We start from the raw sequence: 15,385 nt of genomic DNA, 5'->3' as shown, positions 1-15,385 counted from the left end.
GCGTCTTCAGCCTATCAAAGATTTGGTCTGTGTTCTATATTAATGAAAAGTAAGATAGGCGAGGGGTCACACATCCTAAAAGCACTTGTATAGTTGCTGTGCTCTTCCTTAACTTTTCTTTTTTGGGTAGCCTCTTATTTCCTCTACTTAATTTTAAGTATATTTTGACTCTGTATGCCCCTTTTAGGCTGCTGCAATGATTACTTCTTTTCATGTGACTCCTTTCCTGTTGTGGGAAGTTGGGAACAGTCTCTACAATGAATGACAGTTTTGAGAAATACTGAATGATCAGAACCAGTTGCCAGTTCTGAATTAGTTTCATTTCATTCCCCAAGCAGTTTACTTACAACCCTTTCCTTCTTTGGTTATTTTAAATCTGAGAGCCATGGGTTAGATCGTCATAAAATTGGTACAGGGAAGAAGAAAGAACTATGAAGTGGGTTGAGTTAAATCATATTATTGAGCTGGCTTGCTGTACTTAATTTTAATGTAATGCTATTTTCACTCTTCATCAATGTACTTAAACACTAGCAGCTGCTGCCAAAAGACGGAATTTTGAAATGTTCTTAATTATAATTTTAGACTGTGTTTAAATCCAACAGAATATGTAGAAATAACTTCTAGCAGCCTACGTTACTGTCACTCGGTAGTTAACTTATAGTATGAGTTGGCTTTATATACCACCACTAAAATATTAAATACCAGAAGTAGTTTGTTTTGTAACTTAAATTGGTCATTTGAATGCTGTTGCCAGGACTTCTTGGGTCCCACAAGTCTCTTCTTTTAGTTTTAAAGATATGACTAGTAGAGTGGTGCACCCACCATTTTAGTCCATGGGCTGTCTGAGCAGTATCATGTCTGTCTGTGGGCCTGATCTGACGCTCAGTACTGGCCTGAGTGGTGCAGCTGCACAGGAACAGGTTTCGGCTGGAGCCATTTCCACATGGCTGCATCATGTCCCAGTTAGATCTGCCCATGCAGGAATGGGGCCTGATTCCCCTCCACATGGGGCTGGCTCACCAGGGCTGATCCAGCCGTGTAGGTCTTGGAATTGTCACCATTCTCCCACTGCAAAATTTCTGAACCCATGAGGAAATCTACAAGCTGAATTACGTGGCTCTCTGGACTGGATCTGGCCCGCAGGCCAAGAGGGTTGAGCACCCCTAGACGTGTGTGTGTGTGTGTATGTATACTATGAAAATAGTCATATACAAAAACAGTAACAGAAACTTGCAAGTGCAGTAATGTTAGTGCGAGATAAAGGAGTTTTATTTAGTTAACATCAGGTGTTCTCATAAAGTAATCTCTGATTATTTTTATGCTGCTACTTAAGGGCAACCTTAGATCTGCTCTTAAACCCGTACACTCTGCCCATCTGCTTTGAAGCCTGTGTTCAGCCCTCAGAAGCTCTGCTGACTATTGGGGCCTACTGAGCCTGTCCCAGTGTTTTGAAAATCACACAAGTGGCCAAGTGCTGCTTGCTTCAAGCACAGGAAGTCTACTTGCAGGAGTGTCACTATTTCCTGTTCATCACTCTTTACACCCTGCTTCCTGTCTATAATGTCTCTAATTAGAACCAAGCGAAGAAGGTGAATCCAGTTGTCTGCATGCAACTGCCACCAAGTAAGATGTAGTTGGAATGAGGCACAGCTCCTTTGTTTTGTGTTAACTGTCAGTATTCCTAAGGAATGGCTTTAAATATCTTTTGTAAAGTTGCCCTTTGACCAACAGCTTGTAAGACCCTACCAGGGCCAATCTAAATGGCTACATAAAATATAAGATCAGGTAGAAGAAAATGCAGTTTTAAATATAGGTGTAACAGAGTTCAGTTAACAAACTGTTTAGAAAGATATAAACTCTTGTTTATATATTCCTGAATATGTTTAGCAAGATTCTAACCTGACTAAAGAGTTTCCACAGGGGTCTGAACCACTTCAGATTCCTGCAACCTTTTCTAAGCACGTGTAGACAAATCCAATGTCTACTTGCTGACATACAGCACTAGCCATTCTGTACAGTTTATTTTGTTACAGGGTGTAGTTCTCCCTTATGAAGATATACCATGCAAGTGCCCCCACTGTGGTTCCTGGGACTTGGGAGGCTCTAATGACTGCAAGTGGAAGTAGCTGCCCTGAAAAATTCCCAAGTACAATGGAAACTTACTTCTTCCTGTCTTTTTTTAGCTGCGTTGGGATGTTCCAGAAAACTTGGTAGCCAAAGCAAGCTTCTTAATTTGAAAAATAGAAAACCTCATAACTATAAGCAATCATAAATATACTGGAGTAACTTTAGGGCATTTTCTAAACATCAAGTCTAATGCAAACATTAACATTTTCTTACAGAAATAAAAACAGGTTGTTTTTTTTTTTTTATATATAAGTAAAATCCTATATATTACAACTATTATAATACATGTTTCAGAATTTTTAAATTTTCATCTTCTAGCCATGTATTAACATGATATGCTGTTAGTGCCTTCCAGGGTATCATTTTCTTCACAATATATGCCAGTCTTTTGACACTTAAACTTTATTCAGTTTTGCCTCAAAACTCTCGCTCAGTTGTTGAAATGCCAGTACAACTTTGTCATCTGGGTTGTCACACAGTTCACCTAGTGATACTCTGGTGATTATAAAAAAGAGAAAAAAATGTTGTTTCTTTTAAATTGATTTAAAAGGTCCAAACAAAATTAATTTAAGGATATAAAAGTATATATCATACCTGATATCTTTAATGAGAAGCAAAAGATCTTTTGAGCAGTTTGTAAGCACCTCCTTCACTTAACCTAAGAAAAATATTCCAGCATTAGAGAAGGTTTAAGTGGACACTCATTACACCACTCTTATTTATCCCTTTTTTAATAACCCCAACCTTCTAGGCCAAGGCGGGCAAATTTTTTTGGCAGGCATGACACAAGTTAGCCCTGTACCCTCTCTGAGGGCCACTCTGATCTAGGCAAACTTCTGAGTAACAGCTGTCCAATGAGCAACCTACCAGTTCTGCAAGATCAGCATGAGGAAATATTTCAGTGCTGTAAACTGGGATCTAGAAGTGTGTTTTGCTATACAGGTGGGTAAGACACATGCTTATAGAATTATTCTAAACCTATTAAAACATTCAAAGCTGTCACTGTGAAAATGTATTTTTGGGGGGGGAAGCAATGCATTTGTGAACTTCGGCTCTTGAGACCAGTTGCTTTAGTTCTGCATGACAGACTATAATGGAGAATAGACTGTAGACTAAGCTGTTGAGTTAATAGGAACAGGAAAAACTCAAAACTTAGTTCATTTGCCTGTGGATAATGCCATAATTTCTTCAGAAAGTTCCTCCAGTTAGTGTACGGGTCTGCCCATTTTTAAGCAGTTCCTGTTTTTAAGTTAAAGTATGAAACAGGGTGAGAAATAGTGTAATTATTGTAAAATTAAAAATATATATATTTGACATCATGCTTCAGAATTTTGTATAGAAAATAATTGTTTATGACAGTGCTTACAAAATCCTAGGTTCTTAAGGGTGTTTATATGCATGCTCTGGGAGTGTGTATGGGGGGCGGGGTGAAAGGGCACTTTAATTAGAGCAGCTCTGAGAGCTGTCAAACAAGCTTTAGATAAAGCACCCCCCACCACCATTTTGAAGTGTGGGGACACACACATGAAGTGCTGGAGCATGAGAATTACCACGTTCCAGAAGACTTGATTAATCAAGTCTGCTCATGTATAGATCCCTAATAATTCAAAAAAGAACAGCCTTACAAGTCCACAACTAAAGGGCAGACAGACAAATATGCACAAGTTAGTGGGAAGGGAAAAATACAGAATTTTTTATGCAAGTTTTAACGATTCACTGAGAGTAGCAGGAAGGAGGACATTTTTCTTCTAAGAGAAGTATGAGCAGTTAGGGACTGTAAGTGAGGTCAGACTGTATGGGGAAAAATGTACCTAAATAAGCTGAGAGCATGAGTAGAAGTGCCTAGTAATAAGCAGAGATCCTGGTTTTCCATTTCCCACAGAAAACTACAGATTTCCCCTTTTTATCAGAGAACATGGATTTCTCCTTTTAGCAGAGAAACCCACAGATTCCCTGCTTTTGCAAACAGCTCTGCAATCTAGTTGAGCTCCAGGCTGCAAGAACTGTTTGCAAACAGGATGGGAAACCCCAGCCCTACCCAGAGTGGGGAGGGGAAGTGCCTGAGGCTCTCAGTCACAGCTCTACTCCGCTCAGCTTCACTCTTCGCTCCTGGAGCCTAAGGTAAATGGGGCTTGCAGGGGGCTGGGGACCCCTCTGGAAGGGCTGGAGGGTTGCGTGTCACGGCTGGAGAGAGCCAGTCCCGGCCCCACCCGAGCAGGCAGAGCAGTGGGGGAGCTGGCTTCATGCTGCTTCTGCTGAAGCTGCCTGCTGTTGGGGGCAAGGAGCTGCAGACTTGGGTCCCTGACCCCATAGCCCTGGCAGCTGGGAGCACCCTCCGGCAGGCCTCTGGGTGGGGGCAAGAGGCACAAGTAGGGTGGAGGGCTGTTGTGGCAAGGAGGGGCACCAGCAGGTTTGGGATGGCTTTGGGGATGAGTGAGGGGCACAAGCAGGACTGCGGGGAGAGGGGAGTTGCAGGGGGCTTTTAATTTTAATAACGAATTTTGGGGGTTTTATCAGAGAACTTGCATTTGTTTTTTGTCAGAGAAAACCAGGATCCCTGGTAATAAGTCACAGAAAAGAAGGCACTACTTTTTCTACTGAAGACAGTAGTTGGATGTACAGACAAGAGCAGCAGGGGAGCCAGTGAAATGATTTAAAGCACAGTGATGTGATCAAATTGACAAGGAAATTGGCTTTAGCAGTTGTATGGTGTGGACCTAAGAGGGCAACGTGTATATTTGATATTGAAGGAGTAGACCCAAGAAGCAGATCCTCATATGAGATCTGTCTGTTAAAATAAGAAGAAAAATAACAGAGAAACACTTTATAATTTAGATGTGGTTCAAGTTGGTAGTTTAACAGACTCAGAATTAACCCCTGGATAGAGGGCCTGAGAGAGAATGAGTTTGCAGGGTAAAAAGAAAAATTCCTGGTTTTACTGTGTTAAGCTTAAGTTGACGCACACATATCCAAGAGAGGCTGATGGCATAGGGCTTAAATAGGAGGAGACGGGTCAGTGGGACAGACGCATTTGTGAAATTTTATCTGGTTTTGCTTTGCTTATAACATTTGCCAGCAACGTGAAAAGCAAAGAGCCAAGGACAGTCCTGGAAAATACTGACAGAAGCAGAAAAGCTGGTAAAAGGGACCGGTCAGAGAGTGAAGGAAAAACAATGACATATGGCTTTAAAAGATGCAAACTATATATTGGTCCATATCGGATCAGCGCTGAAAAAAATATATTATTGGCAATCACCTTTTTTGGCCGGTGTAGTAGATAATGCCACACACAAATGCCACATGCTTGGGTGCAGCTGCAGCATGCGCACAGCCAGGAAGGCAGCCTGGCAGCTTGGAGAGCAGCGTCCAGCTAGTAAGTCTGTGGTGGGGAAGGGGCATGGGGGGACGGATTGAGACTCCAATGATGAGGGAGTGGGGCAGGGGCTGGTGCTGCCCATCTGGGAAAGGGTGTGCAGCACACCCAAGAGGCACCAGCAGGCTAAGAAGCAGGGGCAGCTTCCTGCCTCTGTGTGTGCCCCCAGAGGAGGCATGGGGGTCATGTGCCCTGTGGATTTATGCACTGGCATTGCAGGCTTGAGGCCAGGGGCTGTGCCAGCCTCTTCCCAGCAGGGGGGTGCTGAGCTGAGGCTGAGCTTGGGGCAAGTGGGGATGGGGTAGGCAGCAGTGTCACTGGAAGGGGTGGCTATGGGGTGGGCTATAGCTGCCCCAAAATTCCCTGTAGCCCTTCCAGCACAGCCCCAGCCCAGCCCCGCTCCCCCTCTGGAAGAGGCTGGTGCAGCTCCTGGCTCCAAGTCCACAGCAGGCAGCTCGCCCTCACCCCACACACAGATCTGGGAGGCACATGATCCCCATGCCTTCCCCAGGGGTGCGTGCAGCAGTGGGGAGCTGCCCCACACCCCCTGGACAAGCTGCTCACAGCTCCATCCCCTGCCCCTGCTGGGTAGCACCTACCCTAGCCCCGTGCCCACCCCCCCCTCACCATGGGGGCCTTGATCTGCCCCCATCACCCCCTACACCCTCTTCCACAGACCGGCCAGATGCTGCTTGCTAGGCTGCCAGGCTGCATGTTGTATTGCTATCTACTGATATGGCTGGGTAATAATTGGCCATCAGTATCTGCCAAAAAAATCTTTATTAGGTACACCCCTAAAAGCTGGAGATATGTATATCTATATAACTTGGACTAAAGAGGGCAACCCAGTGATAGTTTCAGCCCTTAATGCTTGGGATGCAACAAGAGGTGGTTTGGGATCATAGGGTAGCAAGTCAACCATTCTGATGGTGATTATTTTGGCCAAGACTTGAGACCTGAATTGCCATCATTAGATTTTTTTGTTGTTGAGTTAATATTGCTCTGATATTTGTCTGCAGCTATAAGAAATCAACACATCTGTACAGACTGTTTAAGATGGGAGTTTATTTGTGACCATAAAGGCTAGAAAAAGATTTTTTTTTTAGTAAGGGAAATGAACATGGTGTATCATTTTGTGACAGTGTGCTGCACTACAAATTCTGTGGCTGTAGAATTGCAAATATTTAAGTTCTAACTCATTTCCATAAACAACAGTACAGTAAAGTAATGAAATTAAAAGTGCATACCAGTTGTCTTTTACCAGAGCAGCCAAGGAGCCATGCTTATAGAAGTCAAGTACATAAGCATTGAGTGGCATTCTTCTTCCTTGATAATCATGCTTCTTCCACCAAAGCAAAGGAGCATTTCCAATATTAACACCAACTGTACGTAAAACAGCCTGAGAAGACAGAACACAGATTTTGTTGCACTATTCAGTTTTAGACTCACTGACAAGTTGCATTACTGAAATCTTGTGACCAGCTGGAAACATAAGATGAATATGATCTGTATAAACTCTGAAAAAGATTATTTGCACTTGAAGTTTGTTTTGGCCTGGCAACTCATGCATCTGAAATAATTTACAGATGTCCCAAAAGGCCTTAAATTCTTGGACTAGCTTAGATTGTGTACACACATTTGTTTTCCCATGAATTCTCCTAGGAGTGATTTAATCCTGGTTGTTCCCCAGTTATTTTTTTTCTTCAAACTGCCATTTTTGCTCTGGAAGAAAAATCCTGAACATCTGTACACCTGTGGTTTTTCCTGGGTAACAGTGACATTCCCAGGAGAAACTGAATATTTGTACATGGCATTATACAACATCTTGGCTCTGGGTTGCCCTAGAATCTTCCTCAGAAGAGTCAGCATTAATTTTACCTACTAGATCTTTTATCATTTGGGATAGGAAGGAATCTAGTTATCTACCCGTTATCCCCATATTATTTCTTATGCTAATAAGCTAGAGAAGTTTGTAGATAAGCCTAGATTTTTATAAGTTGCTAGTTTGCAGAGGGCTAGGATCTGGACATTTGGTTTCATTTGTTATAGAATGATATATGTCCTGGGGCAGCATTGTGCTGTGCACTAAGTGTAAGCCACCTATGGGCTGGGATAGCTACAGTTTTAAAGTTCTGTTGTCCATAGCATATGACTCTTGGCAACTAGAGAGCTAGTGAACTGTAACGCTGTCCTATCTATACCACATCCTCCTCAATTAAAAAAGCCCTCTCTAAATGGGGGCCTTCCTCAAAGGTCTTTATGGTTGCTGTTTAAATTATAGCAAAGAAGCCAGAGAAGTATCACCACCACCACAAAATCCATATCTGGAGTCTGGTTTGAATTACTCTACAAAAAAATTAATTTACTTTGTTAACATATTCAGCAGCAAATAAATCCTGATCTGTCATTCCAGACAGACACATGAAAGGCAAGACCGCAGTTACATTTTTTGTGCTGCTCATCAAATGAGAGGCCAGCTTGGAGTGATCATATTCTTTTGTTTTAAAATCTAATTAAAACAAGCATTAAAATGAGTGGAATAAAAATAATTATGTGCCATTTGATCAATTAACCACAACAAAAATACCTTTAATTTTTGGTTTGATGAGGGATCTTGGTGACTGCCCCCCCCAATTCAAAACCATGAAAGTGTAGCAGCTAATTCCATCCTATTTTACTAAATATAATCTACAAGACGGTGTAGTCCACTTGCATACTACTAAAGTACATCTTTTGCTTAACTTCATAACACCCTCATTCCCAATTCATTGCCTATCTGTTTACACTGTAAAATACACAGACTATCAGTATATTAGTTAAGTGCATAAACCATGTTAGTGCACATCCTCTTTCAGCCTCCCTGTCTACTTTGTAAACTAACAGTATTGCAGTTAACTGCATGTTAATAATAACTAATACAGCTACTCCTTGCTTAACCTCGTAGTTACACTCTTGAAAAATGCAACTAAATAAAACTATGTTAAGCGAATCCAATTACGTCACAGTAGCTACCTACTAGCAGGCAGCAACCAAATGATGTTATAACTGAACATTGCACGACTTTAAACGAGTATATTCTCCAATAGATCACTGATGTAATAATAAAACAATGCTAACTGGGATGATGTTAAATGAGGAGTACTTGTAGTACTCCCTCTCTCTGTCCCAGATAGAATGAAGCAGTTGTCAAAGGGCTGCTATTAGAAGACCTGAATGCTGAACAGAGCTGGTCAGTTTGTGGCTGCTAATTAGGGCTATCTGAAACAGCACCATTTTGTTTCGACCTCCATTTCAAAGGGATAGTGTTTCATTGCACTGTTTCTAAGCAGCGTTCTGTTTCATTTTGTCGAAACTTTGCTGTTTCAATGCCGTTTTGCCCATAAGCTTTAATGGGGAATCAAAAAAATGTCTATAACTTTGTCATTTCTTACCTGATTGGGATGAAAATTGCAGGGATGGTAGCCCCTTTTGAGGGCATGAGGCCTGCCAAGTTTCAAGGAGATAGATGGAGGGGGTTTTGTGAAATGCACCTCAAACTTTTCAAAGCAAAACTAGTATTACTTGCCGGCAGCAACAGCATGCTGTCCTCCCGCACGCAGATCTGGGGGCCGCACCCCCAAGAAGGAGTCTGGCACAGCCAGGGGGATGTGGGCCCCCAGATCTGCGTGCGGGATGACAGCAGGCTGCTGCTGCCAGCTGGGGCTAGCACCATCACTGAGCTAGACAAACTGCAGCTCTCTCACTTTCAAGACTATAAACGGAAACTAAGGGAGCTAGTCAGTTTTTGGGTTGCTAACACCCAGCATCGTACCTAGGCTTCTGGTGGCCCCAGGCAAACTTTTAGCTTCGGGACCCCCTTCACCAGAGATGATGATGATGATGATAATTATTTTTACCATTTTTGGGCCCACTTTCTGTCTGGGCCCTGGGCGGCCACCTGGTTTGCCCATGCCCGTGTCCAGCCCTGCTAACTGTGTCCGGCAATCACCTTTTTTTGGTTGATGTGGTCAAAAATGCCACAGATAAATGCCCTGAGCATACGTGCAGCTGCAGCCTAGCACAAAGGCGGTGAGGAACACAGCCCAGCAGCATAGAGAGCAGCTGGGTCCTGTTGGGAGGGAAGGGGTGTGGGGGAGGCAGAGCAAGACACCCATGGTGAGAGGAGCTGGAGCTTGGGCAGGCGCTGCACACCTGGGGCAAGGTGTGGGTCAAAGCCACGAGCAGCTCATCCAGGAGTGCGGGGGTGGCTCCCGCCCCTGCACACACCCTGGGAGGCCACAGGGGCCATGTGCCTCCAGATCTGTGTGTGAGGCAGGGTGGATGAGGGCCAGAGCCAAGCTCTTCCTGGTGGGGGGCTTGGGGTGGGTGGCACTGGGGGGTGGGAAGGGCTATGGAAAATTTTGGAATGGCTGCAGCCCCCTCCCAATGCCACTGCTGCCCACCCAGAGCGCAGCCCAGTTACTTACCTTTGACTCCTCCCCTCCCTTCCCTGCTCTACCTTTTGTTTTCCTAATTTCCACCTATTTACATTCTCAATGTCATCCTGTCAGACTTCTAGTTTCTTTTATTCCTTGGAGTCTCAGAACAGCAGAGACTCAGTATGCCTGATGAAGGGTGATTATGCCCAAAAGCTTGCAAAGAACTTTTTTCCAGCTACTCAGTTGGTCTAATAAAATATATCACATCTACCCAAAGAACTTTGTCTGCCTATGTCCTTAGACCAACACAGCTACAACCAAAAACCCAGTGTACTTAAAAAACATTGTTTACATGGGAGTTTGAATAAGCACAAAAAAGACTATATATTTTGCTGTATCTATTTTTTCAGTTTTGAAGCTACACTTAAACAGAGTGAACTGTACGTCATGTAAAAAAGAAAAGACAAGTGGAACTTAATATTATAGCTGAATTCACAAGCCTTAAATTCGGCTGCAATTGGACCTAGACAGGTTACAGGGGTGGCAGATGAGAATAGGATGGGTTTCAACACTGACAAGTGCAAGGTGCTACACCTGGGGAGGAAGAACCAGCAGCATACCTACAGGCTGGGGAACTCCCTTCTTGTCAGTGCAGAGGCAGAAATAGATCTTGGAGTCATTGATGATGCCAAAATGAACATGAGCCAACAGTGTGGGGATGCAGTCAGGAAGGCCAACCACACCTTGTCATGCATCCACAGGCGCAGCTCAAGCAGATCCAAGGAGGTGATCCTCCCCCTCTATGCGACACTGGTCAGGCTGCAGTTGGAATACTGCATCCAGTTCTGGGCGTCGCACTTCAGGAGGGATGTGGACAACATGGAGAGGGTCCAGAGGAGGGCCACTCGCATGATCGGGGCAGCAGGGCAGGCCCTAACAGGAGAGGCTAAGGGACCTGAACCTGTTCAGCCTCCACAAGAGAAGGCTGACAGGGGAACTAGTGGCCATTTACAAACTAGACAGGGGGGACCAGCAGGCACTGGGGGAGTCCCTGTTCCCCCGAGCACTACCAGGAATGACAAGAAATAACGGTCACAAGCTGGCAGAGGGTAGATTCAGGCTAGGCATCAGGAGACGCTACTTCGTTGTCACAGTGGCTAGGATCTGGAACCAACTTCCAAGAGAAGTGGTGCTGGCTCCTGCCCTGGGGGTCTTTAAGAGGAGGCTAGATGAACACCTTGCCAGGGTCGTTTGACTCTTTCCTGCCATAGCAGGGGGTCAGACTTGATGATCTGCTCAGGTCCCTTCCTACCCTACAAACTGTGAAACTATAAATTACATGAATTGCTTGTTTCCATTAGCTAGTTTATCAGGCATTCACAATATGAATTGTGTGCACAACAGGTTAATGTATAATATGCATAAGCAAGTAATTAGCGACTAAAATGTGTGTGTGTTCCCAGTGCCTACCTATCTTTGACAAAGGAAGTTTGTATTCCTGTTCTGTCAGTCAGCTTGGCAGTTGTTAGAAGAAAGCAAGCAAAATTTTTTTCTACTTTGCTGTTGTATTCATCAGCAGCTGCAGCGAACTCTTCTGGGAGATCTTCTAGAAACACCTGCAATAGTATACAGCACATTTAAGTAAGCATTGATTTAACTAAGTCACCCTGGCATATCTGAAGAGGCTTTATGCCAGGGGTGGATAAAATATGGCCAGCTGACACTATCCAGCCTGCAGGCAGATGCCCACCAATTAATTGTATATGGCCTGGCCCACTGTACTCCACATGGGGCCAAGCCCCACCTGCTCTCGCTTGGGGCATCCTCACCTGCTGGAAGGCCCTGGCCCTGGCCACAGCCCCAGCTACAGCCAGCACACAACTTCTGGGAGGTGCTGCTGCTCCTCCTCATGAGCAGCAGCTCCTCCTGTCCCTACTGCAGTGCATTGGGCAGCAGATTGGGAAGGGAAGCAGTGGTGGCTGGGATGAAGACTGCAGCTGGGAGCCAAGAGCTCAGTGAGGGAGCTGAGGAAGTGACAGCGAGCAGGGGAGGGCAGACAAAGGGAAAGTGGCAGAGGCCCCTCAGGGTGCTTGTGGCCCACAGCAAGCAGAGTCCTCTGGCAGCATGCTAGAAGCCACGCACAATGGATCCCAGCTGTCTTAGCCTCTCTCCCTGCCGGCACATGCAACTCCTAGGCCTCAGCTGGTGGGCTGTGCCTTCTGTGGGCCATGAACACTCTGAGGGGCTGCCTCCTGCTGCGGGGATGGGAGTGGCAGGCAGATAAGGCAAGGGATGCCTGAGCCCCTCTGTCCATGCGAGGCAGGAGTGATGGTTGTGGCCAGCAAAAGCACGGGGTTCTCCACTGCTCCTAGGGAAGTGGTAGGGGGAAAGGAAAGGGGAAAGGTGGGTACGTGGTGGCAAGTGGCCTGGGGGGAAGCTGCAGCCGGGGCTCCTGGGTCAGCACATGGCACTAGCTTCCAGCTGCCTTCCACCCATTCTGCCTGCCCAGCATGATCAGCAGCCACCTGCATGCAGTCAAGTAAGTGGAAGACAGTCCTGCCAAGAAGCTGTGCGCCCAGGGCCTGGGCAGGAGCACAACACGGTTGTAGATGGGAGCATGAGGTGGACTGCCCTGTATGGGATTGAAGGGGGGGTTCCCAGCCCCATGCGACACACCAGAGAGCAGTTGTGGGCTGGAGGTGTGGGTGGGCGGACTGCACCTGCACCACCAGGGTGAGCTCTGCTGCACGGGCCCCCTGCCCCTCCCTTCCTCCACCCACCCCCCAACCACTTACTCCCCCACATAACCTCCCCCACAGCCCTTTACCCCCTCCCACACATACACAATATACACGAGTAAGACTATTTTGAGTTATTATGCAATCACCTCTATATACACTACTCAAATGCACATAAATCAGGACAAAATATTTCTGAAGTAAAATTAAAAATAGTAGATGTTTGATTTTTAGCATATGATTTTTTTCTTATCTATATTTTCTTAAAATGATTTTTTCTGAAAAATGTTGTGTGTGACCCTCCACCCTTGGTTTTGCACCTTTTTCAGGGAGATCTGAAACCCCCACTGATTGGTTGAGGATGATGAAGCAGGTTGTTAGAGGGGTCACAACCCCTCACTGCTTGATAGGTCATGCCTGTGTCTCATGGCCTAAAGGGAGAACTTCTGAGGTCTCAGGGGCAGGCCATGTTCCATGAGGGCAGGCCCTGTGGAGGGGCAGTATTTCCCAGTCACAGAGTGAACCTTCTGATGTCATGGACCATGTGATGAGAGCAAGGGATTCTGAGACCAATGTGGCAGCACACGGGACAAAGTTTGGTGTCAGATGGGTGGGCCTTCTTATGTCATGGACCATGTGACAGGGTAGGACTTCCAGTTGCAAGACGACACCCCTCCCCCAAGGAGTACTTCCAGGGCAAGGGGTGGGGCTTCTAGTGGCAGTGGTCAGGGAATTACTATAAATATTTCTTTATTTGTAGCACAACTGAGGGGGTATGTGGGGAGCATAACCAGGGAAGAAGTCCTGGGCATTGCCTTAGGGTGGAGACTGCTGATGGAACAAAATGTATGAAAGCAGCTGGTAGCTGTCTGCTCTGCAGCACAGCAGTCGGTGATGCCCTACGTGCCAAAGCTATGCCTTTGTTCTTTAGTGTTTACTTACAGAGAATTCAACTTGTCTATTTGACAAGAGGATTCAGGCTGGTGCAAAAGTGTTAGGTACTGAATTTACAGAGTCCAAGAATCCACAGAGAACTCCAACCTTGCGTATACTAGTACCTGACCCTCCACAGTTGTCCTATCACTCTGATGAGTGTTGGGTGTCGGGACCCAGGGCAGCCGGCCAGCAGCTCTCCCTGACTCCCACCTGGGCAGTTAAGGGTCCGTCAGGCGGGTACTTGTGACGCATGGAGTGGAATTAATTAGGCGGACACTTATCGGTTGCAAAGCAAGATTATTTACTCACGCCGTCAAGGTGGTGAAAGACAGAGGTCATAGATACTTGGTTAGTTACAGCTTATAGGTCGTAGGTCGGTCTGCATAAGAGTTCGGTGGTCGGACAGAGAAAAGGTTGGGCCGGCAGGTCGTTGATTTACATCTGAGATTGGGTCGAGACGCGGGGAACTGACAAGTGATCAAATTGTCAGTTACTCTGACACATACGTTCAGAGGTCTCCAGGTTGCGTGTGCGGAGGTCTCCCCTTCTTCACAGAAGTGAAGATGGGTTTTATTTGTGTAATAGCCAATTGGTTTTCGCCACGTCATATATTTAATTAGAATCGCCAATTATCTAGTGGTCTTCGCTAGGGTGTTATCATAGGGTTACTCCTTGTTTTCTTTGACCAATTATAATGATTTATGTACAGCACAGAAGGCTAAGTTCTATCTCTGTTAGTGGCGCAGCAATACATTTCTTTTTGACATGCGCAGCAAAAAAGCAGTTACTATCATTATTGTTAACCCTTAGTTAACCTACTGCAGAAAAAAACTGTTTTGAATGGTTTTACTTGCTTGTGACATGGGCACTACTTAATTTGGTTGTGACATTGGTCACAGTTGTTCAATAATCCCTCTTGTGTTGGGGTTTGGGGATCCTGAGATATTAGAAATTGATTAGAAAGCTAGAGCAGCTGCTCTGTATTTTTCTCACACCTGAGTTTACCCCTAGCTAAATGGGAATGGTCTGCATGGAAGAGCTGGCAATGATTGTTATGAAGTTGTCACAAATTTACCCCCAAAGTAGGAGTATTTTAGGATGCTCATGAGATGCTATGCACAGATATTTTCATGAAGTAAATTTACTAATGTATTTGGTCTCTATTTCTAGCTAATGTTAAGCTGCATTTAGTTTTACCATTTTTCATGTTTGTATGAACCATGATATTTGATGTAAGTATATTTTTTTGTTTTGTAAGGGAGTCAGATTAACAAGTTGAGTGGTTTGTATTAGGCATCAAGACTGACAAACGCTATTTCCACTTAAGAGGAACAATAGCCTAGTTGGCTGAAGAAAAGCAGTTGTTGACTGTTCACTTACAAGATGACTATGAACATTAGCCAACCAAATGGTCAGGCATGGTACATACATGACCCCAGACCCATCTTCAGACAAACAATGATGGTGTACAGTTCTAAGGGGGAGGCTATAGCAAGACCTACAAATGACAACTGCCTTGTCGGGGATTGATATCTATAAACTGCACGGAAGAAGTGAGAAACTATCTTTGAGAACTGATAGATAAGGATGGTAGATTAAGCCTAAATGTTTGAAAGGATATAAATATCAGGAAAAATGCATGACCTATCAATCTGATACACATCTGAGGGAGGAAATTATATGCATAATACATACTCCCCAAGAATTCAACAGAAGTATGCAGATAAGAATGAGAACCTTAGAACAACATTTTGGGAGTAAATTTTGTAAGGATCCATGAGCTTTGTATGGCT

General features: G+C 44.9%; 1 protein-coding gene across 1 annotated transcript in view; it reads right to left on the bottom strand.

The window, feature by feature from the left end:
- Positions 1-2,630: 2,630 nt before the first annotated feature.
- Positions 2,631-15,385, bottom strand: part of LOC106722293 (probable ATP-dependent RNA helicase DDX60) — a 33,942-nt gene continuing 21,187 nt past the window's right edge. Inside the window, exons 9-11 of the mRNA XM_025206266.1 lie at positions 11,389-11,534; positions 6,748-6,899; positions 2,631-2,785 (exon numbers count right to left, since the gene is read on the bottom strand). Of these exons, the coding sequence (XP_025062051.1) occupies positions 6,758-6,899; positions 11,389-11,534 (288 nt within the window). The 3' untranslated portion in view covers positions 2,631-2,785; positions 6,748-6,757. The remainder of the gene's footprint in view (positions 2,786-6,747; positions 6,900-11,388; positions 11,535-15,385) is intronic.

Source organism: Alligator sinensis, unplaced genomic scaffold, assembly GCF_000455745.1.
Source record: "Alligator sinensis unplaced genomic scaffold, ASM45574v1 scaffold895_1, whole genome shotgun sequence".
Lineage (NCBI taxonomy): Eukaryota > Metazoa > Chordata > Crocodylia > Alligatoridae > Alligator > Alligator sinensis.
This window is presented reverse-complemented; position numbering and strand designations above follow the sequence as displayed.